We start from the raw sequence: 22,391 nt of genomic DNA, 5'->3' as shown, positions 1-22,391 counted from the left end.
TCAAATGCTGTTTTGGTTTGCAGGTTATAGGTCACGTTAATAGTAGAAAGTTTTAAAATGATCTATTTTGGTCTCATTTTTACAATAGCCTGACACTGGAACTTGGGTGTGTAGACTGTATATTTAAAATAGTTATGTAACGCAAAATATGGAGATAACATGCTTTTCATCGGGCAGTAGCGATATACAGAGATTTAAGTGGCATCACTTTTTATAAGTGGATTTGTATGAATAAGATTGGATGTTGTAGCAAGTCACAAACTACTGTATATCTCTGCCATTTATTTAGTTTTAAGACAAAAAAGCGTATCCATTTGTGAGACAATGCACAGCATCACAGTTTTAATGAGCAATTTGTAATTATACAATGTCAAAAACATAGGTAGTAAACTTCAGCAACATCTCCAGAAAAGGAATTCAGCAACCTAAATCAAAAGTGTGTTTATACCAGTAAGAAAACCCCTGCTTCACAATTACAATATAATCTTAATAATCATAACATTTTAAGGTTTGCTTTCACAAACCAAAACAGCGGGGAGAAAAAAACAACTGAACTCTGATGAATGTTTTTGTTGTTTCTTGTGCGCAATACAAACAAAAAGGCAGAAGAAATGACAACAAGCAGCTTGTTTTTGAACACAGGCAAAAAAAAGGCCCCATTGCTGGCACTCAGTCACTTCCAAGATGCAAATGGAAGGATTTGAAATTCAGCCTCTGTGTGTTCTGCTTGGCTACTTTAATGTTGTATCTATGCGAGGGATTATTCTCTCTACAGCGGAAAAACCTGTGCTTGAATGAAAGCGCCCTCAAAGTAGCTCCGGCTGCTTTCAATGGCCTCCAAACAAGATTAGAGCCGCGGTGCCCTCCAGTCCCAATCCTCTGCATTCACACAGAGCAGAACCAGCCTGTGTGACAGTCTTTCTGTTTTGACACCGATTGGGAGCAGTCGCTGTATTTGAAATTGAGAGGTCACCGCGTCAGGAGGAAAATCCCCATCGTTCGCTGCGGTGTTGGAATATCATCTTCATTCAGTATCTGAGTAATTGGATGGATCTTGCTTATAAATCCATTATGTTTACTCTTTTTATGAAATAAAAGTGAAATTGTTTATGATGTTGGCACAAAGAGTGCCTCAACAAAAGTATTGGAATGGTAACGTGAATGGCTTTGTTTTTGGATTTCACATAAACAGCTTTCATTTCATTTACATTTAGATCTGTTACACAACTCAGGACAGAGCAGCTTTTGTTTGAAGCCACCCTCTTTCCAAGTGAGCAAAAGTATTGGAGCATATGACTGATGGGTGTTTCTAGTTGCTCAGGCGTTAGACTGATTGCTTGGACATTAGATAGTGCTTGTTTTTGGCTTTGAAAAGCAAACCATTTTGAAGCTGAGAGAAGAGGGCAAATTGATCAGAGCTATTGCACAAACATTGGGCAAAGCCAATACAACAATATGGCATGTCCTGAAAAATAAATAGAAATACTGATGTCGTGAGCAACAGATATTGAACAGGTCAAAAACATTGTGAGAGCTCTGAAGAAACAGCCAAAGACAACAGTCAGTGACATCACTGCCAACCTCCACAGGGTGGCGCTGATAGTATAACAATCCACTGTTCGAAGACTTGGAAAGAAGAAACAGAGAGGCCATTCCACAAGGTGCAAATCACCCGTGAACAAAAAATATTCAAAGGCCGGATTGGATTTTGCAAAGAATTACAGAGACGAGCTACAAAAGTTTTGGAACAAAGTTTTATGGAGTGATGAGACCAAGATTAACCTCTACCATAGTGATGAAAAGAATGATGGAAAGAATGATTTCTCAAGACTACAAAACCCTTTTGTCTGGCAATTTATGGCAAAATAATTTGGAAAAGCTTCATCATGCTACAAGCTTAATGACCCAAAATACACTGCCAACACAACAAAGGACTTCATCGGGGGGTAAAGTGGAAGGTCTTAGACTAGCCAATCGATCAGAGGACCTTTACCCAATAGAGCCTGCATTTTACCTCCTAACGAGGAGACTGAAAGGAGAAACCACAGAAACAAGCAAGAACTGAAAGACGGTGCAGGAAATGCCAGGAAAAGCATTTCAAACTGAGAATGTAACAGTATAGTCATATTGATCTTGATACGATTATTGCAAGTAACCTATATGCCACTAAATATGAAATGTTATTAACTTCAATTTCATTTTTAAATGTAAAATGTCTGTTCCAATTCTTTTGCTCACTTGAAAAGTGGACGGCACATAACAGAGTTGGGCATTTAGTCCCATGGACTGAACGGTCGTCCGTCCGGGCCCATTTTGGGGATGGAGAACGAGAAGTTATTTTAAAAAGGACGGACTGAGCAAGGACGGAAGTGGGTTTTCCATCCCTGTAACAGTCCCTAACTGGGTCAAGTACCGGCTAACGTGTTGTGTTGGGTTCTTTTAAAAATGAAGACCACTGTTCTCTTCTGTATTACTACGGAGCCACCTTTAACTGCCTGCAACAACACTGGAGAGTCCTTTTTTCTTTTTCATGTGCGTTTCCTGCAGTAACATTGGACTCACAGGCATTGTCTGCCCTCTAGTGGTTCGACACATGTAATACCATGAATCCTGCCACACGACGCCCATTTCACTGACGATTGACAGAAACATGATCTGAACCCCAAACATCTTCACATCTTTATGAAACAAAGGAATTGACTTTGCCATTCCATGACTTTTGGAGGGGACTCATAGCTGAGCAGAGCTGAACGTCAGAGCTTGAGCAGTATGCAATTTCAACAGCATAACATCTTAATTTAACGAATATGAAGCCCGAGAAAGTAACTTTTTAGTGGTGAAATGCAGGGTTGGGCATTGTTTGAATTTGGGCGATTCCGATTCTTTTTTAGTTTCTTTTTCCGTGAGATAGATTAGGAATTGAAATGTGGCACTGAAATTTTAAAACCTGAACGATTCCGGGAGAACCGAAGTGCTAGTCCCGGTTCCACGCGGTTCCCGGTGCCCAACCTTATTGAAATGGGAAGTCTCAAAGGTAATGTATGGCAAAATTGACGCATCTACGAGACATCCTCAGTCATGTCCCTCGGTTTGTGCATGACATCAGACATTTATGGACATAGAGACAGAGTTGGAAAAAGGGTGCTGGCATTATCCCCTCCACATTTTGTAACCATTTCTACAGATTTGTCTATTGATTTCATTTTGTAATACACTTGTAAAGAGATTTTAAGGACACCCTGTACTTCCTGAAGGCTAATATATTATTATATTTCTAATAAATATGTGATGCTGCTTTAAAGTACAAATCAACCCAAACACATTTCTTTTCAAGAAAATGTTCCCAGCAGGCCCACTATTTGAAACACGACATTCTGATTAATATTGTGTTTGTGGACTATGGGTTAAGCAGCAAATCCAGCCCTTTTACCTGAGCCCTGAGCAGTTGTGATGTCATTTTCAGTCAACATGCAGTGACAAAATGGCCGCCCACAGAGATGGCTAAAAACGGGTGGATTAACTCTTATTCCACAAACGCAATATTTATCACAATGTCTTGTTTCAACTAGTGGGCTTGCATAGAACATATTCTTGAAAAACATTTTTGGGTTGACTTTCACTATAAAATGAAATGGCTGAAATTTTCAGATGCCACCACTGAAAGTTGTTCTCTATTTTCTGTATGTGCAAAAGTGTATTTGAATACCTTAAAGAGTGCCTGCATTGTTTGGGCAGCCTGGCAACAGCTGATGGTGAAAAAGTAAACATTTGCGCAGTCAATCTGCTCTGTCCAACAGACCGAGGCCCTTTGGCAAAAACAGGACAAGAGAGTTTCTGGATTCATACAGTAGTTTTAAAGTGCACACACTGGCCACATCATTAGGGACACCTGAAATATGCTTGTGACTACATTATAAATAGCTCTCAGTATGAGATAGATGTACAGACCACAGGTACAACCACATTAATAAGCCTCTAGTTAAATGAACAGCTCTCTGACCGTCTCAAAACGGAACATTTTAATCTTTGTAAAGGCAGAATTTGAGCAGGTGTACATAACACAGTTGCCACTGAGAGCATTGTACTATTTATTTGGCATTGCCATCACCAGTGTATCTCTACTCATTCCTGCCAGATTGCACTATTTGTTCACATCCCTGCTAAACCGTATCATTAAATACAGGAAATCTCCTTCAAATATTTTTTTTCATCAAACACTAAATCTAGTTTTTGAGGTCCTTCTTTGTTCCGCGAGGCATCTCTGTGCCTTTCGTCTTGTTTTGACAGTCCCCGACAGTCAGTCATACTTTTAGAGGAGATGGAGGAGATCTTTGTCCATTTTGATGGGTGGCTGCTTTCTTCACCGAGCTGACATTTGTCTTGCGTTGGGACTTGCGCGAATTTACACTCGACTGTGGGCGGGGTTTCACGCCAGTCTGCGGGGATCAGATTCATATTCATCTTACGTAACACAATTGTCAATCACATTCATTTAAAGGGAAGGAAACAGCAGCACCATGGTCATGTCTTTATTGCTTCATTGAGAGGTTAATTTGGCACCATCTAGTGGTGAAAAACAAAAGTAAGCAACATAGAGCCTGTTAAATATGCTTCAACCCTCACCTTAAGAAAGTAATATACAATAAAAGATAAGTTAAAAAATGTACCAAGATAGTTCATTCTTGGGGTGAATTTGACCGCAGTAATTTAAAAAAGGTTGGAAATCAAGTTTATGTGTATCTGGTATGCATAGTACAATGTATGTTTATACAAGACTGGCAGCTTGATTCTGGCTGTTGCTTGAAACTGGCTTTGGACATTTGGACAGTCAAGCTGATCATGCTCTACTATGTTTGTTTGTTGACAACCTAAATAGCCTTTTGAATTTAAAAACAACAATAAGCATGTCACTGTGACCTCAACCTGAACGAATGTGTAAAATGGTAATACTTTTCTAGTTTTTCTACAGCTAAACCAGCCTTGGACCAAAACACCAGTGAAATGTGGAATTAAAAATGTATCATGATCATTTTATGTATACTGAGTTGTTTAAATAGGAAGTTATGAAATCATTTAAAGGGGAAGTCAACCAAAATTTTTTTCCAGATTATATTCTATGCAGGCCCTGCGGTTGGTTGGCAACCAGTTCAGGGTGTACCCCGCCTACTGCCCGATGACAGCTGGCATAGGCTGGCCCGCGACGCTTGTGTGGATAAGCGGTTAGGATAATGGATGGATGTTGTATGCAGGCCCACCAGTTGAAATACGGCATTCTGATTAACGTTGCGTTTGTGGAATGTAAGTTAAAAAGCTAAATGCATCCACTTTTAGCCATTTCAGGGGGCGGCCAATTTGTCACTTCTGTCAACTGAAGATGACGTTGCAGTTGCTCAGGGCTCAGATTACAACCAATCACGGCTCACCTGTTTTATGAAGCTGAGCCATGATTGGTCGTTATCTGAGCCCTGTCGTTATCTGATGTCATCTTCAGTTGACAGAAGTGACAAAATGGCCGCCCACGTGAGCTAGCTTAAAAACAGGTGGATTTGTCATATTCCACAAACGCAATATTAATCAGAATGCCGTGTTTAAACTAGTGGGCATGTATAGAAAATATTCTGGGAAAAAAAATGTTTGTGTTGACTACCTCTTAAAAGAAAAAGAAAAAACTTTCCTAAAAACTTCCCTGTTGAACAGAAAGACTGTCCTAGTTTAATAGGACAAGATGAACAAAAACAACTATATTCTCCTTCATGCACAAGTCTTTTTTTTTTTTTTTTTTTTAAACATGCCTGGCTCACGCACCTTTTACCTATGCATTCTCCTGTAATGACTGACTTCTGACCCACCCACATAAGTGGGGAATGTGTGCACAGTTGCGCAGCCAGCAAAGAGGTGTCATGAATGAAGTCTGATGCTGGCTGTAAATCATGGAGCATGGAGTTTTCCTGAGACTTGTGAATGGCAAATAAATAATGGCCGTAAATGAGCAATAACTAAGTAAGATACGCCAGAGAGCAGCTAAAAAAGACAGTAAAGTCCAACATACCTGCAGTGTGGTGGGCTGAACTGGCCCGGCAATGATTTTCTCTTTGTCCTGTTGATGGCCGCTGCCCTCTTTGGTCTTAAGAGTAACAAACAAGTGTACCAACCATAAATAAAAAAATTCCACGGTAAAAAAGTGTGTCCTATAAACAGTAGTGGCGTGCAAAGACATTTTGGGGGGCAATTGCTCCAGGAAAAAAAAGAGCGCTGTTGTGCATACGGAATACCTGAGAGAAGTGTACATTTAAAAAATAAACATTACACACAAGTTGAATACTCCTTTTCTCGTTCCTTTTCAGCCTCTCGTTTCTCTGCATTATGCCACAACTAATAAATAAATAGACCAATTCGTAACCAAACAGACTAAGGGTATGAGAATGAATAAGACTGACTGTTGTTATTACAAGAAGGCAAAGGGGTATTTTTCACAGGCAACTGACAATTCCGAACATCCGCACATTTCTGATGATTCCACAATGCAATTCAGTGCAAATGCTTCCACTACTCTGTGAAAACAAACGACCGACGACGTATTGTATCTCTTTTGCCTGTGACTATCATACAAACCAGGCAGATTGTTATAGTAGTCAAACAAACTTTCATCACATTTTGAAGTCAAAATAATCCTCACAAAGCAAATGATAACAATGCAAAGTCCAATGCTTTTCAATGCACGGACCACGGAGAGCTTCGTTTCACCGTCATTAGTTGTCATCACGTTGGCTATCATTGATTTGGGGTGTAAACTAGCTGATCAGGTGGCCAGTTGTTTGTGCTGTACTTCACAACAAAATAATTACATGTAAGGCAAACAATACAATTTCACTGGATTCATGTGATAGCAACACAGGAGATGGCGGAGGGGGCGCATATCGGTACATTAGTTTCACGTTTTTAATCGTGCAGTTTTTCTAAAAGATCGTGTCAAAATTTACCTCAGCAAACTGTTTAGAAATAAAAAAAATAAAAACTTTCCAGGGAACACTTTTTTAGAGAGGGCAGAGGGACGTGTACGCGTGTAGGCTCATAACTCAAAATTTAACAATCTATTAACAATGTGGTTGTTGTGATGTCAAGGTCAACATGTTATGAAATATATGGATTAAAAACTTTCATTTATCCAGATTCATCCATCTTCTCCACTCAACAAAATGTGAGAATGGTAGTTTGGTGAATAATCCTAGTCAAGAAAAAGAGATAATGCTTTAAATGAACCCACATAAAGTTTGTCCTCTCATGTTGTTTTTTCACTTTAAGAGGAAATTTCCGTTTAATCTGGTTGTGTACCTGTCGCCAGTGGGAAAGTGACAAATTATGTTTACGAATTGGAACTGCTAAGCACAGCGTCCTTTATCATCAGAATGTAAAATGTGTATACTGCCGACCGAAACGCAAATCCTTTTTTAATAGAAATTTGATATCATGTTTACATGAGGGCCATACAGATCCCCAGTAAGGAAATGCACGTGTGGGTCAAGTGAATGAGTGTAAAGTACCAGTTTGTTGGATGTGGAAGCTGCGCAGGATGAGTCACTGAGATCATCATGGTTCAAGCCATTGCTTTTGACCTCGGGTGACACTGGTGAAGCAGTCCTGGGAACAGTGGAAGGGTCCGGCGGGGTTTCGTTTGAGTCCTGTGTACCTGTCATGGACAGCAGAACATGGCCTTGAAACGGTTGCTTTGTTTGAGGCAAGATGGCGGACAGTGTGTGGCGACACTCCTAGTGCTTTAGCTTTATTTTCTGTTTTTAATGCTTGGTGCTAGACTGACTGAGTCCCTGCGTGTTTATAATCGCCAATCTTTATTGAATTTTCAACACAACGATGGAGATTTGGGTGCATTCGAGCATGGTGGGGAGAAGATGCAGCGCTCGCGCCTGGAATCATCCGCATTCGCGCTCTTCATTCACGGTGAAGCTAAAGCACTCTTTGTCTTCCGTTTGTTCCCGTTTGTTGCATGGATTTACTCCGTCACGGCGCTTCTTGGATCCTGTGGATTGCTTCCTGGTACCGGTCACTGGCTTTCCTGTGGCGCTTCGGCTTTGCTGCCCTGCGCACTTCCTTCGATGCGGCATCCACCTCCAGCTTCTGAGGGAGCTTCTCCATGCTCACCGATCAGAAGAGCCACGTACTCCCGCTACTCCCACAAGGATCGGGTTGTTAAATGTCCGGTCATTGACCAACAACATTTTTATCCTGAGGGAGTTCTTCCTGTCCAATGACCTGAATTTCCTCTTGGACAGGTGGCGGCGAGTGCAGCTCTTTACTTGAATTGTTGCCACTTGAATGTACGTTTTTTGACTCCTGAGGACTTCACGCCGTGGTGGAGGACAGGCGACTATTTTAAAATCAATTTTACATGTTAACAGTGTATATTTCCCACATTGATCACCAGTTTTAAAGTCGCCTTCTTTGAAGCGGGCTGAGCCGTCCACAGGTTGTGCGTGGTCATTTACTGACTTCCCATATGTAATAAGGAGTTTTTGAATGACTTTTTATTGACTCCTTTAATTTAGTGCAGTGTGATTGGCCCAACACGTTAACAGGGATATATTAGACCAGGGGGCAGAAGAGACGGCGTCACTCATGACGTAGTGTTTACGGAAGTAAATGTTTTTGTGACATTAAAAAAAATGAGCCCAAGTAGTCATTTCAAAACGTTTTCTTCCATTGTGACCTACTTTGTATAACCTCTACACTTCAATTTAATTTTGTTTTTAAATCTTTTGAGCAGGAATAAAAAAAAACTGGAGTAACATTGGACAACTGAGTGGTTTGAGCTGATTTGTTTTCACAATACAGGCCTAAATTTTGATTTTGACTTTTGAGATATGCGCAACAAAAGTTCTCAAAATTACCTTACAGTACAGCTCATCTTTTTTACTTGATTTTTTTTTCTTTTTTAATCAATTTCTGTCAGAATTATTTTTATGCCTCTTATTTACAGAACTACATTTGTGCAAAAATATGTAGGCTACTTTGCTTCTGTTTACATTTGATAATTTTATATAGCATTACCTAGTGGATGCATTTCTCATGATATAGGTCTGTTGTATGTAACTTCAAAATTATGTAAGAAAATGCAAGCAGTTTTTTTTTTTTTTTTTTAAATAGAATATCAGAAAATATATTGTGATATATCATTAATGATATAAAATGGCCTAAATTGTGATCCAAGATTTTTTCCATATTGCCCAGCACTACAAGTGGCTGAATACATCCTTTTACACTGTAACTGCTGTGGCTGTGTTACAGAATCACATTCAAATTTATTGGATGGGTGTGAACACACACCTACCACCAACAGCCTATGATAATCTCCAAGTAACATTCAGAAGTTCTAGTAGGATTTGCAATGGGTAATTTTGATTTATTTGAAGTTAAATCGTCTTACTCTTTTCCTGTTCATGGAAGTTGTGCATCATCTCCAGTGCATTGAGAGGCATCGCGGGTGTACTGGTGTCACCCTGTAAACAAAGTACCCAGTAAGCGCTCCTCATTCCATTCACATGGGTGCTTTGTGAGTGCAGTCAGAAGAGTTGGGTGTCTTACTGTAATCCACGGGTTGTCTCGTAACTGATTAGCTGACATGCGGTAAGCAGGGTTTTCTTTCAGGAGGCACGTCACTACTGTTTTTGCTGTTGAGAAAGTCATGACATTCAGGGCAATTGTCAAGTCTATTAGTCTAGAACGCAAATGTTTCCCACTTATTTTAAGACCAATGTATTTTGCATTCAACTTGTGGGTATTTAAAAAGGACATTTGAGATAAAGTGTCACCTGCATCACTGACTGTGTCCCAGATGGGTGCAGAAAATTGCACTCCTATTGTTCTAATCTCCTTAAGTCGGTTTTCTTTTGATTTGGATACAAATGGAGGCTCCCCACACAGCCTGTTGGAGGACACAGATGAGACTCATGTATTCATAGTCTATGGGTGCATGAACAGTGTATATGTGTGTGTACAGTTAAGCCCATGATTGTTCATACTCAAGACAGATTGCATTGAAGTTCATTTTTATATGTTGAAAGGATAGCTTGAGAATGCAACAAAATGTGAAAAAAATTCATGTTGCCTTTTATGAGACAATTCTGAGGAAACACAATCTCCAGTTGCTGCTCTACAGGATATTCATGCGTAATCGATGGCATTCTAATCAACTGCAACATTGCCTGTACAGATAAAGCGCATGAATGATTTGGGAGGCAACTTTTCAGGCGTCTTGTTGGCCGTAAATGCATACCGTACATGTCAAAAAGAGAAAAGCGGAAAAACAAGAGGAGAAAAAAAAAGCCAGCATGTGGACTGGGGCAAGATATAGAGCGCCTCATTGTCAGTTGCAAGAGTGCAGAACATCAATATGATGAAAATGTTTTATAAACGTGAGATAAACCCCTTGAGATGCAACACCTCGTTTGCGAGGAGATCCCAAAGAGAAAGGCAGAAGAGCGAGGAGTGTTGCGTTTGGAGGTAGTCAAATGTGACAGGCCACATATAGAGGACCTGGTTGTTGGCCATAAGCATGCGGACCTTAACTTAAAATTTGGCCTGGGAATGAATAACATAAGGCTTAACTATAAGTGTATACTTACAAAATATACATTATGACTCCTACGCTCCACATATCACACCAGTGTGTGTAACCACGTTGGCTCATCATTTCAGGAGCTATAATTAGGGACATGGAATCACGTGAAAATGACAGCATCACATTTACAACCCCAGCTAATTAAGTTCCAGCATAGGCCCCTCGGCGGGAGAATCAAAGACAGCCTGCAACAGGCGTCCACACTGCAGCTTGTCCCACCCTTGCTATCATCATGATGATCATCACTATGAGGGGACACAATTGTCATACATACCCATATAGACTGGAGTACCACAAACTTCTGACAGAATGTTTTCACTTCCAACACCCAAAGTCTTGACCGATAATCCGAAGTCTGCAACCTGGTTGGAGAAAAGCAAATGACATCATCTCATTGCTCCATCGGAATCTGGAAAAATGTTTGCGCTTGATGATGTCTTGTCTTTGTATGACAAGCCCAGCCAGCATGGGCCAGTTTACTCTTACGTACTGTTCGGATCATATTTGACCCTTTTTTAGATTTGATTGCAATAAAAAATATCCTAAAATGTCATTCTTCTACCCTGACATGTGATGACTTTTCATGAAATACACAAAAACGAAAATGTTTGAAATGTCATTCTTTTGTACACGTGCTACAAAGTTTGTGTACATTGAGGTTGTTCTGGGTCAGAGCTGACCTGTGTCTGCTAAAATGGATTTTAGATTCAACAGAGTGAGTTAAACCAAAGAAAATTGGGAAACTTGAAACTGTAAAACTGTACATCTCATAAATGTACTTTTATGGGACAGTGGTAGGAACAGTGTTCAAGTGGGAGCTTGAAGCAGTTTTGAGAACTCTGTGTGGCCCACCTCATTTTTAAAGGCTTCCGCAGAAACATGCACCTGTTCCAAGTCATGTATTTTAATAGGACTGTGGGAACGGTGTTCATGGGGGGTTTGAAACATTCCCGAGAACTGCAAGTGTATCCCAACACATTTGCACAATTTCTTGCAGAAACATGCACCTGTTGGTTTTTGAAGTGTCAGTGTCTCGAAACAATGAAAAAGTATAACTGCATCAAAATGATCATAAATGTTTACTAATGTCAGACAGGCTATTAATACATTTTGAAAAGATCTGTAATTCAAAATTGGATATACACAATTGTTACCAGGATAGTGTGTGGCATGGTATAAATAAGCACTACACAAAACGCTGACCATACCGCAACCTCTATGAGGTGTCCACGAAGGTCCAACACGACTGTAGACGGCAGCAACAACAGAGACCCAGACCCTCAGAACTTCACATACAAACCACTCAACTCAGATGCTTCCCTAGAATACCATTCAAATAATTGTATAGTTTAAAAAAATGAAGCTGACATTAAAGCCATTTACCTGCAGTGTTTGTTAAGTCCATAAATCGGATCATCTAACTCAAATATACACAAATAACAAGTCCCAAATTGGATATGTTTTGAAATATAGTGAATCCGAGCTCCCTTTCAATCTGCACGGCACATATTGCGTAGCTGGCTTGTCCTGAATACACAACATGCTGAGCTCAGCTGGTAGTTTGTTTTAAGACACTGCTTTACTTTTGTACAGGTGTATGAGACCAGAGGGAGGCTGTCTTAATGAGATATAGTTATTGCTAAGTATAGCGGAAATGGTGGGTGAAGCATATTCCAACACAGGAGGAGACAGAAACAATAGTGTAAAGTTGAAGAATAATTGTAACCTTACCTTAATGTCAAGCCTGCCATTATAGTCATCAAGAGAATTTTTCACCAAAATGTTCTCAAGTTTCAAATCCCGATGCATTATATCTGCAAGTTGAAAGAAGCATATTATCACACACACACACACACACACACACTTGTGTAGTAATTTGGTCATGAAGCACACCCAAATGTAATTAAAGCAAATGTTTGTTTTCCTGGAGGTTGTTCGCTGTTAGTCTTTAAGAATCCAAGCATTGGGATGTCACAAAGCCTGCTTAATAGGTACACCGCCTCCAAAGTAAGAAGAGAAATGTGTTACTTTTTTTGTGAAGGTAGGTGATGGCGTCAGCTAAGCATCCGATGATGTGTCTTGCCTCCTCCTCAGGAAAGAACTGTTTCTGCTGTAGCACCTGCTTCAATTCACCTCCCACACACAGCTCAGTGATCAAATATGTCATCTGGGGAGGAAGCATAGATGCACCTCACCACCCAAAGTGTAAATGTACCTGAACGTAACTGTACATGATGATAAATGCAAACGACGGCAAAGCCTACCTGAGCGGTCTCATAGATCTCCACCAGACGTAATATATGAGGATGGTCCACCTGTTTGAGTATTTTGATCTCCTGCTCCAGCATCTTGATCTTTGTACTTCCCGGCTAAAAAAAAAAAAAAACACAGGAATGACCGACGTTAAAATAAAGTAGTGTAGTAGGCCCAAGTGAACATAAAAAATGAGGCAAAGATTTTATTCCTAGAAAGTATGTTTAATATAATTGGAAGCCACTGTAACATAATTAATCAATCAAACTTTATTCAGAGTGCTTTCAAAACATAAAAATCAACACAAAAAAATACAAACGCAAACATACACAAGATAAAAGGTAATGAAGCACTGACCTAAGGATCTGTGGCCTATGCACTTAAATATAGGAAAGGAAAAAAATTCTAAAAGATTAAAGCCAAATACATTGTACCTAAAAGTTAAATACAACTGAACTGTACAATTTTAAAAAAGTACTGTAATGGATTTTTAAGAACAGAAACAAAAATGAACACTGCTTGAATAAAGGAAAATTAAAAAAAAAAAGATCCAATTAAAAATACTGCAAATAAAAGTATATATTTTTTTCAAATAAATGCTTCATAACAAACAGTTCTAAAATATTAAATATCAATCCATTGTACCTAAATGGCAGATAATGTAGGTACTAAACTAATGGTAGGTAACTGATTTAACAAAAAATAAAAAAAACATACCACACTGAGAATCACTGGATTAAACATTTCAAGCCATTCTAAATACTCACCTCTGCCTTGCAAACCATCTTGATGGCCCACTGGGTCTGTGTCCTAATATGTGTGGCTTCATACACCACTCCATAACTTCCGTGGCCCAGTATCTTTCCAAACATGTATATATCCTTTTGGGATGAGAAAATATCCTAATTTATAAGCTCCATTTGCTTAAACTCACACAAGTCAAAGACAACAAAGGACTTTTATTGCGGTGCTCTTGGAATTAAGGATCATTCAACTTCTTTGGAATGATCATCAACCAGCATTCTGTGTGTGCTATCCCAATTTAAAACGCTGACAACGTGCTGTTTTTTTTTTTTTCAGTCTGCGGAACTACAGAATATATTCATTTCTATTCAAATCACAAATGATGCGTTTGCGTCTGCATTTGGTTTCAATATCAGGTCTAATTAACTCACTCATTATCTGTGTTCACGCAAGGCTAGCCAATTGTGCTTTGTGTGTACAAGTGAAATGAGCTACTGTATACAGGAACAAAATGAACTTTTGATACATATGGACTGAAGTGCATATGACTATGACTCACTGACTTATGTAAAAAAAAAACAAATCGCACTTTACCTCCACGTCACCATCACCGACCAGACGAATGTGAGGCACGTCCCTCTCCGAGATGCCCTTGGCTGCTGTGTTTTTTCCTAAGCCACTAAATGCTGCCTCTGCCATCTAGAGACAGGAAAAAGGCCTTATTTTAAATTGTCATTCTTTAATTGACCAATAATGACAGTTTGTGTTGCTAATCAATTAGAAAAATAACTGATAAAATGGTTATTGTTGATGAAATACATTTGTGGATATTGCAGCATGTGGCAATAAGCAGGTCTTAAAATGACAGCCCAAATCCTATTTTGACAGTTTTTTGGCTGCCTCTGCCAACATTGGCTACATCCTTATTTATACCGATTATTCAATTCTACCCCTGAAATGAAATTATAAGTAAACATAATATAATCAGTTATTTGGTTCAGTTTTTTGAGTTTTCTGGAAAAAAAATAACTACGACCACTATTTTTAGATTGTACCAATATACATAACAATTTTCCCAAAATATGATAGATCACATCATCACAAAAGGGCTGGGCAATCACATGATCACGATTAGTGTTCGAGATAAATTTCAGGTCGATCATGGTGAACAACTGTGAGAATATTTACTCAAACGTGCGAGACAGCAGGTAATTCGACTTTTTCCTGCTCCACTTTCGTTTGTGTAGCAGCGTGCAGAATGGTTTTATCTGTTTTTAATTTGGTTTTATTTGCAAAACACAAAAATATAACATTTGTTTACAACGTTGCTGTCATACCGCTGTTCCAACATGGTGGTGTGTGCCACTTCTTGGCGTTTCGAATGTGAGCTTCTTCTGAGCTTCTCCTATTACAGCGAATGCTGTCCTCTGCTAGTCAGAGTAAGACAATTCACCCGAATACTCCCACCACAAAACATTTCCCCCCCCATCGTTGTGTTAGTCTATATTTGTATCTGTTTTTTGTTATGTTGAGTAAAGTTTTTAAAAAATATTTATCTATGTTTTTATTTTTATTTTTGTTATTATTATTTAGAAAAAAATATTGTGACTTTTTGGGGAAAATGCATGTAACTACTAAAGTTCAACTTTCAGCAAAGAGGTGTAAAATCACCAGCTCAGAGGAAGCAAATGTAATCAAATTAATCAAATCAAATTTAAGCATATTTAATTTCTGAGAACAAATTTTATAGACTGGGTCTAGACTGGGTCTAGATGGCTACCCATCATCCAATCTGTTTTCATTTAAAATTAAAATATTACTAACATGCTATGAAAAGGGGAACTATTCTCAAATATGTGTGTAACTTCTGCAGGTTTACATCTATGGATTTTTTTGTTTATCAGTTCAAACAACATTCTTGAGTTAGCTACGTTAATTAAATGAGTAACTCTGACTCAATCTCACACTTAATACCTTTAGTGTAGCTTGTCATTTTTTAATCACTCGTCTATGACCAAACTGCTGTCTCTGTCTGAGCCCATATTAACTCGAAGCGCAATTTAACCACCTTGAAAAACAGTCTCTGTAGCCAAATTAAATGTAAAGCAATTATCAAGTGATGACTGGGCGCAATGAAGTGGATCCACCACGCGCACAGCAATTAATTATTAACAAGGAAGCTGTGTCTTTAACCTCTTCACTCTGGTGCATCATTTTAGTCCTGACAGAACTCTAATAACAGGCCTGTCTTTCCCATTATCTCCTGTCTATTCTCACATCAAAATGATTGTGACAGCCTCTGGAAATTCCAATCACCACAATCATATCTCATTTGTGGAAGGTAGATGCGTTTGATGAGTGTATCAGTGGGGAGGTGAAAACTACAGGAAGCATGTTCTGGGTACTTCCGGTGTCGCTACGGATAAAGTCATGACTCTTTTAGACCAAGATCCTCCATCGAAAGGAAATGGATTGCCCATTCAGAATTTTCCAATAACTGAGGATAATCGCTTCAAAAAATGGGTGGACCGATTAAAACGACAGTGGCAGAAAAAGTATACGATCGTGCTCTCACTCAAAAGTATCGATACACAAACAGCATAACTATACATTTCCAGAAGAGTCGTAATATTACACTTAAATACACATATAACATAAATTTTAAAACAAAAATACATACAATAACATACCACTGAGCAAAAATAATGTATACAGTAAAAATACAATTGTTTAAAAAAAAACTAGCATAGGACTTGCAATATGTCATTTGTCTTCATAGGTCAAGGAATGCAAAGGCAGTAAAATTCTATGAATCATATGATTGGTCCCTGCCTGCATTACATGTAAACACACTTTATTTAGCATGTTTCCCTAAAATTGGTTAATTAAAATATATATATATTTTTTTTTATTAATTTATATTATATGGCTATTTATTGAATAATACATAATATACAGTGAACTTTAAAAAAAATATTCTTTACTAAAACAATTGGTAAATTAATTATAATTAAAATATTACCATCAAAATTATTAGTATTTTATTATCAATACCATTCATTATTAAATAAACAGCACTCAGCAAACAAAGTTTGCTTTGTGTTAATACCAGTGTCATGACAGTGTCAATTGTATTTTTTTTTTTTTTTTACAAAATATATAATACTAACATTTTTACTAACAGAAAACAAACCAAAGGTAAATACATCATGATGTAAAAGAAAGGAACAGTAACTGTTCTTTTTGAGTTGGAACAAACCAACTTCACACGGGGCTCATCGATAGTATTAGCTAACTAGCCTGAACAACACACTAGCACAAATTAATGCAACATCACTGGCGAAATAATATGCGCACTAGCACTTTACACAAACAGCAAGACACTAAACTCACATTTTGGAATTGACTCACAATAAATGTGTGGAATAGAAGCAATTTTTAACCATATACTGTAGATGACGACATGGGCTATTAGTAATTGCATTGGAAGAGAGTGAGAGACAAACTTTTCACTTTTGATGGTGTACGCATTCAAGTACTGCCAACAAAACATCACATCTCAAACGCAGATTAAAAAACACTATTAATGAATTAAAGCTAACAATATATATATATATATATATATATATATATATATATATATATATATATATATATATATATATATATATATATATAATTTGCATTGCTTTGGCTAATTTGCGAATGCAAAACCTCAAGTATGCAGTGGTTTCATTGTATAATTATGACTATACACTTTTGTTGCGCAATTGCTGCCCTCCAGTTCCTTAATATGTTTGATAAGACATGAGGATAGGCGGTTCTGAAAATATATGGATGGATGGACTCTTGTGCCTTCTGTGTCTCAACCCGATTTTATTTGATTTAAAAAAAAAAAAGTGTGAAAGTCTATTGTGTCAATGCTTTGTTATAAATGTTCATACAGTCGTGCAGGCCAAAACTGACCCAAAAGTCGCAAAGAGAAGAAAAGGGAAAAAAAACTAATCGTATTTGTTCTTTTGCAGGGAAAAAAAACAGAAGTGAAGAGCAAACATCCATTCCGCGCCAAGCAGATTCTGACTGAGCTCTGTCTCATCTCCAGTTTCGGCAGGAAGTAATTAGAGCCCATACTTGATTCAAGTTGAGTCCATAGTCTCTCCATCATGCCGTCAGTCAGCGATTTCTGCTTATTTACACTCTACATGGGTTGAAAAAGCATTGTGCTTGGTTACGGCTGGTGAGTGCAGGACATTATACTCAAAGCACACAGTGTCACTTTGAAACAAATAGACCATGAACTTACAGAGTTTAGCCTTGATTGTCTGACCTTCCTACCCCATCAACTCGGGATCATGAATATTTGCTGTACTTTTAAATAATTTCACAGGGTTGCTACTTGCTAGCGTGTATACAGTGTGAACTGCGAATGTATATCTTTGAAAAAAAAAAAAAAAAAAAATTACAGGTCATATGTGTACGTCACAGCTTTTTAAAAAATAATATACCCCTGTTTAAATCCCACGTTTTGCGGTATCAAAAAAATTTGACTAAGATTAATTTTTACAAAACATTTTCCACCAATAATGCAACCTAAGCCTGTAAAAACCGACTGATTTTTTTTCTTCAAAGGCAAAGTAAATAAAAATAACTGAAATAATGTGATTGCACAAGTGTGCATCAAATGTTGAACATTTCAAAATTTCAAGCTGAAGAAAAACAGCCTTCAAAGCATGATGTTCATTCTTTTGTGTTAGTGTCAAAAATCCATTTTGGAATTCCATCCATCCAATATCCAAACCGCTTATCCTCACCAGGGTTATGGTCGAAAAAAGTTTGGAAATGTTTTACCTTGGTCTCATTTTTATATCACAAAAAAACTGTCACATGAACATGGGTGTGTAGAATTTTCTTTTCAACTGCAATCGATCAACCTCAGTATGCCAAAATTCAGCTCAGTTCCCATCTGGCATATGGAAATGAAACTTCAATATCTTTTACCAGCCAATCCAACTGCATTTCAATCTCAGTCACATTATCGAGCTACCACTTTAATTATTGTACAGACTCTCTAGAGGTTTGTTTTCTTGAATAGTTGAACGCATTTGGTTCAAGCAGCACTTTGGCTGTAAAATAGCAACCACTAAAATACAGCAGCAACATCAAACAAAGTCTCTCTTCCGAACTGCAATTAACGTGTAAGCTCAATCAATTTTGCTGGAGTCCAAAAGTTACATTTTCCAAATGTGGAACTTAATCATTTATTGACAGCTTGGCTTTGATGACAAATGATAAACTTCACAGTCCTAATGAAGCGTGGAATTACATTACCTGATGAGGCAAGAAATTGCATGTTTAGAATGCAAATATAGCACTCATCTTCGTCACTAAGTGATGAGGTGAAACCTAATATCATGCAGGCAGATTATCAAAGCTTGCCATCTAAATCTGATACAGCGAGGACGTCACGCCGAAGCGCCGAACATCACTGAGGAAAATGTAGTGGACACTTCATTAGATACCCCAGCGCAGTCAAATTGTTCCAATACAATGAAACAGTGCAAATTCATTTGACTGAATTTTGATTCTGAGCTATAAAACAGAGGGGAAGTATTACAAACGGTTTCTCGGTATAATACAGTGCAGTCCAAGTCCACTACAGTTCTACAGAAAAGACCCTTTAAGATTTATTGCCACTCTTTCTTTTCAATGAATTATACAGCTTTTCAGCCATATCAAAGGTAGGGCTGGGGGTTTCCCTCTGCTTGCACATTTTGGGCTCCGGATGACATCAATTTCGGATATATGCGACCTGGCCGTTCAGACCGCGAACGCATTGGAAAAGATTGGATACATATCCAATCTAGGACCACATATGAAAGCGATCCAGGTCGCATTTGTAAAAATCGGAATTGAGCCGTTCAGACTGTCAGAAAAGAATCAGATACAGGTCACATATGGCCATAAAAATCTGACCTGGGTCTTTTTTTAAGCCAATGTCGGATAAATGCGACCCGGCTGTTTAAACCGTGGTCAAATTGTAAAAAATCTGATACGTATCTGATTCAAGACCACACATCAAAGCGACCTACGTCGGATTTGAAAAAAAATCGGAATTGAGCCGTTCAGACTGTTATAAAACATCAGATACATGTCGCGTATGGGCAATAAAATCTGATCTGGGTCGCATTTGCCTGCGGTGTGAACGTAGCCTAAGTGAACTAATACTCTCTTGCAGAGCAAACATTATCGTTGGATTAGGACTACTTAATCGTTTTAGCGGACTCATTATTGCCATAGTCCATTCATATTTTACTTGTTGATTTTAACTTGAGTGCGATGCCGAGGGTCGAATATGGCTAACTGGCGCTAGCATGTCAAAGTCAAGGAACTCCTTACTTGTACACGTCTCCATCCAGAGGTGTTTAATCGGCTTATAGTGCAAATTATCATGTTATTGTAAGAGTTGTACTGAGTCGACTGTCAACTGAGCATACATCACGCACCATGCCGCCATCGGGTTTGTTTTCTATTTTTTTTATATCAAACGTTTTATTGAAGGCAATTTCTACTGATATCGATCATGTGTAAATCGCGATACATATTGACTTATCGGTCCAGCCCAAATCATAGGTTTATCATGGTTATTTTTTTACATTTGAGGAAAAAAAATGTATTTTAACAGGGACGTGTTCAATTTTTACAAAGTATATCTGCCATATATTGTGCCTGTTTTTGATGTTCAGGCAATTTAGTCAATAGGAAACACTTCATCATTCAGCACAGCGGTGGGAAATTCCGGCCCTCATATCCTGCATGTTTTATATGTCACCCTGGTGCAACCCACCTGATTTAAATGATCAGGATCGTTATCCAGCTTCTGCAGACCTTGCTGATAATATGATCATTTGAATCAGGTATGTTGCAGCAGTGAAAGATGGAAAACAGGCAGGATATCGGCCCTTGAGGGCCGGAATTGCCCACCCCTGATTTAGCAGTATACTTTGTATGTGGGATAATGAAACTTAAATCTGATTCAAAACTGAGACTAATTATCTTTGCTTTGGTTATTTATTTTTTTTACAGCTGGTACATTAAATTGGATTAAAATATTGTCTGACCCTTAACTATGTTGTGACTTGACTTTAAACCACATGACCACAATGGTAAGAAAATGAATGTAGTTTCTCTGAATCCAACTCATTTACACCCCCAACATCTTCGAGAATTCCGTTTCTAGTGGCCATGTTTGCTCAGTGTCATCTGGCATGAAAACACGCCTTGCCAAAAGGGAAGCAAAAGATCAACTTGTGCCATTTGCTCAGAGCCCTCCGCATGTTGCTGGGAGATAAGGGCCAACAAATTCAAAAAAAAAAATTCCTCATTGGCTTAATCCCGGTTAAAGCCAATCTGTGCCCTCAGCCTTTGGGACGCGACGAGGGCAGACGTCTGGAGAAATGTGGGCAGTGGCAGAAACAAGTCCAATTCCGTTGCAATGACAAGCCAGAGAAGTCAGCACATTTCTATCAAGTCGGTCGCACGGCAGCAGCTTGTAGCTTCTGTTATTAAAAATCATTCAAACTGCCCACCCAGCCCCTCACGTACCTCAGTGAAAAAGTTCACACACCGTATTGTAACATTTACCACCCAGTTTGCAGACATGTACCTTCACCTGTTAACTCCAGCCTAAAGAGAATACACGATACATTCCAGTTTTGAGCTAATATCCTAACGGGTGCGTTAGCCGGTACACGTCGTCATGGCAACGAGTGTGAAGCAGAAGTAATGTGTGCTATGGGGGCTTACAGTCCCCCCAAAACATACACGTATGTTCAAATATAGGTTTGAAAGATGACAAACTTGACAGCGGTAATCATAAACAATCTGACAACGCGCCTTACCTTGTGGGATTTTTCATTTTTGAAAGACTTCAAACGAGAAGTCGGCGAGTGACTACGGGAAATGAAGAGGGACAAACACCTGGCGACTCATGCAAAGCCTCAAGAGGCAGACTTGCAGCGTCCTCAAGAGGTAGTTCACGATACTACAATTGATCCTAGCCAAACCAGTTCAATGACGGAGTTCACTTTTGTGCCGGTCAATAGTCGCCCTCACGCGGACAGAATTCTTACAGCAGTTATTTGATTGAATGCCTTTTTCTCGAACGTTGATTTCATTTCAATTGAAAGCATTCTGACAGAGGTGACAAAATTACTCACACGCTGTACTTAAGAAAGATCTATTTCCTTAGAACAAATATTGATATCAGTAATTATAGTTCAACCAGCAAATAAGAATTGGCTGTGCATGGATCATTTTTAAACGTTAGTGTCGCGCTAATTAAAGCCAATGCTTACCGTTGTGTATGTCCCGTATCCTTTTTTATTTTTATCACAATCAATTTTAACATGACACACTCCAGGTGAAGAGGATAATACAGTATATCCAGTTGTTTAAAGACACTATGGTTTTAGTATCTAGTATTTACTGACTGCTTTTCTCAAGGAATCGTGCAAAATGTGTATGAATATGCATGTGTCTCCATAAGCCAGAAAGCATTGAGAGGTATAAAATCCTATCCCAGCTGACTATGAGTGAAAGGCGGACTACCCCCTGAACTGGTCGCCATGCAGCCAGTCGCAGGGCGCACACACAGACACAGTCACTGAGTGGGAACCGCTCCCACGCTGCCCGCACAAAACTCAGGTGAGTGTACCTCTACATCATCAGCGACACGCTTTAGAGTATTGAAGCAAACTTGATT

General features: G+C 38.7%; 1 protein-coding gene across 5 annotated transcripts; it reads right to left on the bottom strand.

Annotated features, from left to right (window-relative positions):
- Nucleotides 1–267: 267 nt before the first annotated feature.
- Nucleotides 268–22,130, bottom strand: stk33 (serine/threonine kinase 33). Of its 5 annotated transcripts, none has more exons than XM_086026830.1 (14): nt 21,985–22,130; nt 14,225–14,329; nt 13,654–13,767; nt 12,898–13,002; nt 12,662–12,800; nt 12,365–12,447; nt 10,908–10,995; nt 10,638–10,713; nt 9,825–9,937; nt 9,598–9,683; nt 9,440–9,512; nt 7,542–7,687; nt 6,050–6,124; nt 268–4,436 (listed from the first exon to the last, which is right to left on the bottom strand). In XM_086026830.1, exons 2-14 carry the CDS (start codon nt 14,327–14,329, stop codon nt 4,302–4,304), a joined length of 1,338 nt encoding a protein of 445 aa, XP_085882956.1. In that variant the 5' UTR covers nt 21,985–22,130; the 3' UTR covers nt 268–4,301. The 5 variants fall into 5 exon arrangements, with proteins under 5 accessions (XP_085882956.1, XP_085882953.1, XP_085882954.1 ...); XM_086026827.1 differs by lacking the exon at nt 21,985–22,130 and adding an exon at nt 21,529–21,663; XM_086026828.1 differs by lacking the exon at nt 21,985–22,130 and adding an exon at nt 21,300–21,361.
- Nucleotides 22,131–22,391: the final 261 nt, after the last annotated feature.

This window comes from Filicampus tigris, chromosome 3 (assembly GCF_054856515.1).
Source record: "Filicampus tigris isolate MCC_2025a chromosome 3, RoL_Ftig_1.0, whole genome shotgun sequence".
NCBI classification, from domain to species: domain Eukaryota; kingdom Metazoa; phylum Chordata; class Actinopteri; order Syngnathiformes; family Syngnathidae; genus Filicampus; species Filicampus tigris.
This window is presented reverse-complemented; position numbering and strand designations above follow the sequence as displayed.

Excerpts from the sequence above, each read along its gene's own strand:
- stk33 (XM_086026825.1), bottom strand. The coding sequence starts at position 21,289 with ATGTCTGCAAACTGGGTGGTAAATGTTACAATACGGTGTGTGAACTTT. Across the intron at positions 12,801-12,897 it reads AGATCTATGAGACCGCTCAG|ATGACATATTTGATCACTGA; the intron begins GTAGGCTTTGCC and ends CTTCCTCCCCAG. Across the intron at positions 4,437-6,049 it reads TTCAGCCCACCACACTGCAG|ACTGGCGTGAAACCCCGCCC; the intron begins GTATGTTGGACT and ends TGATCCCCGCAG.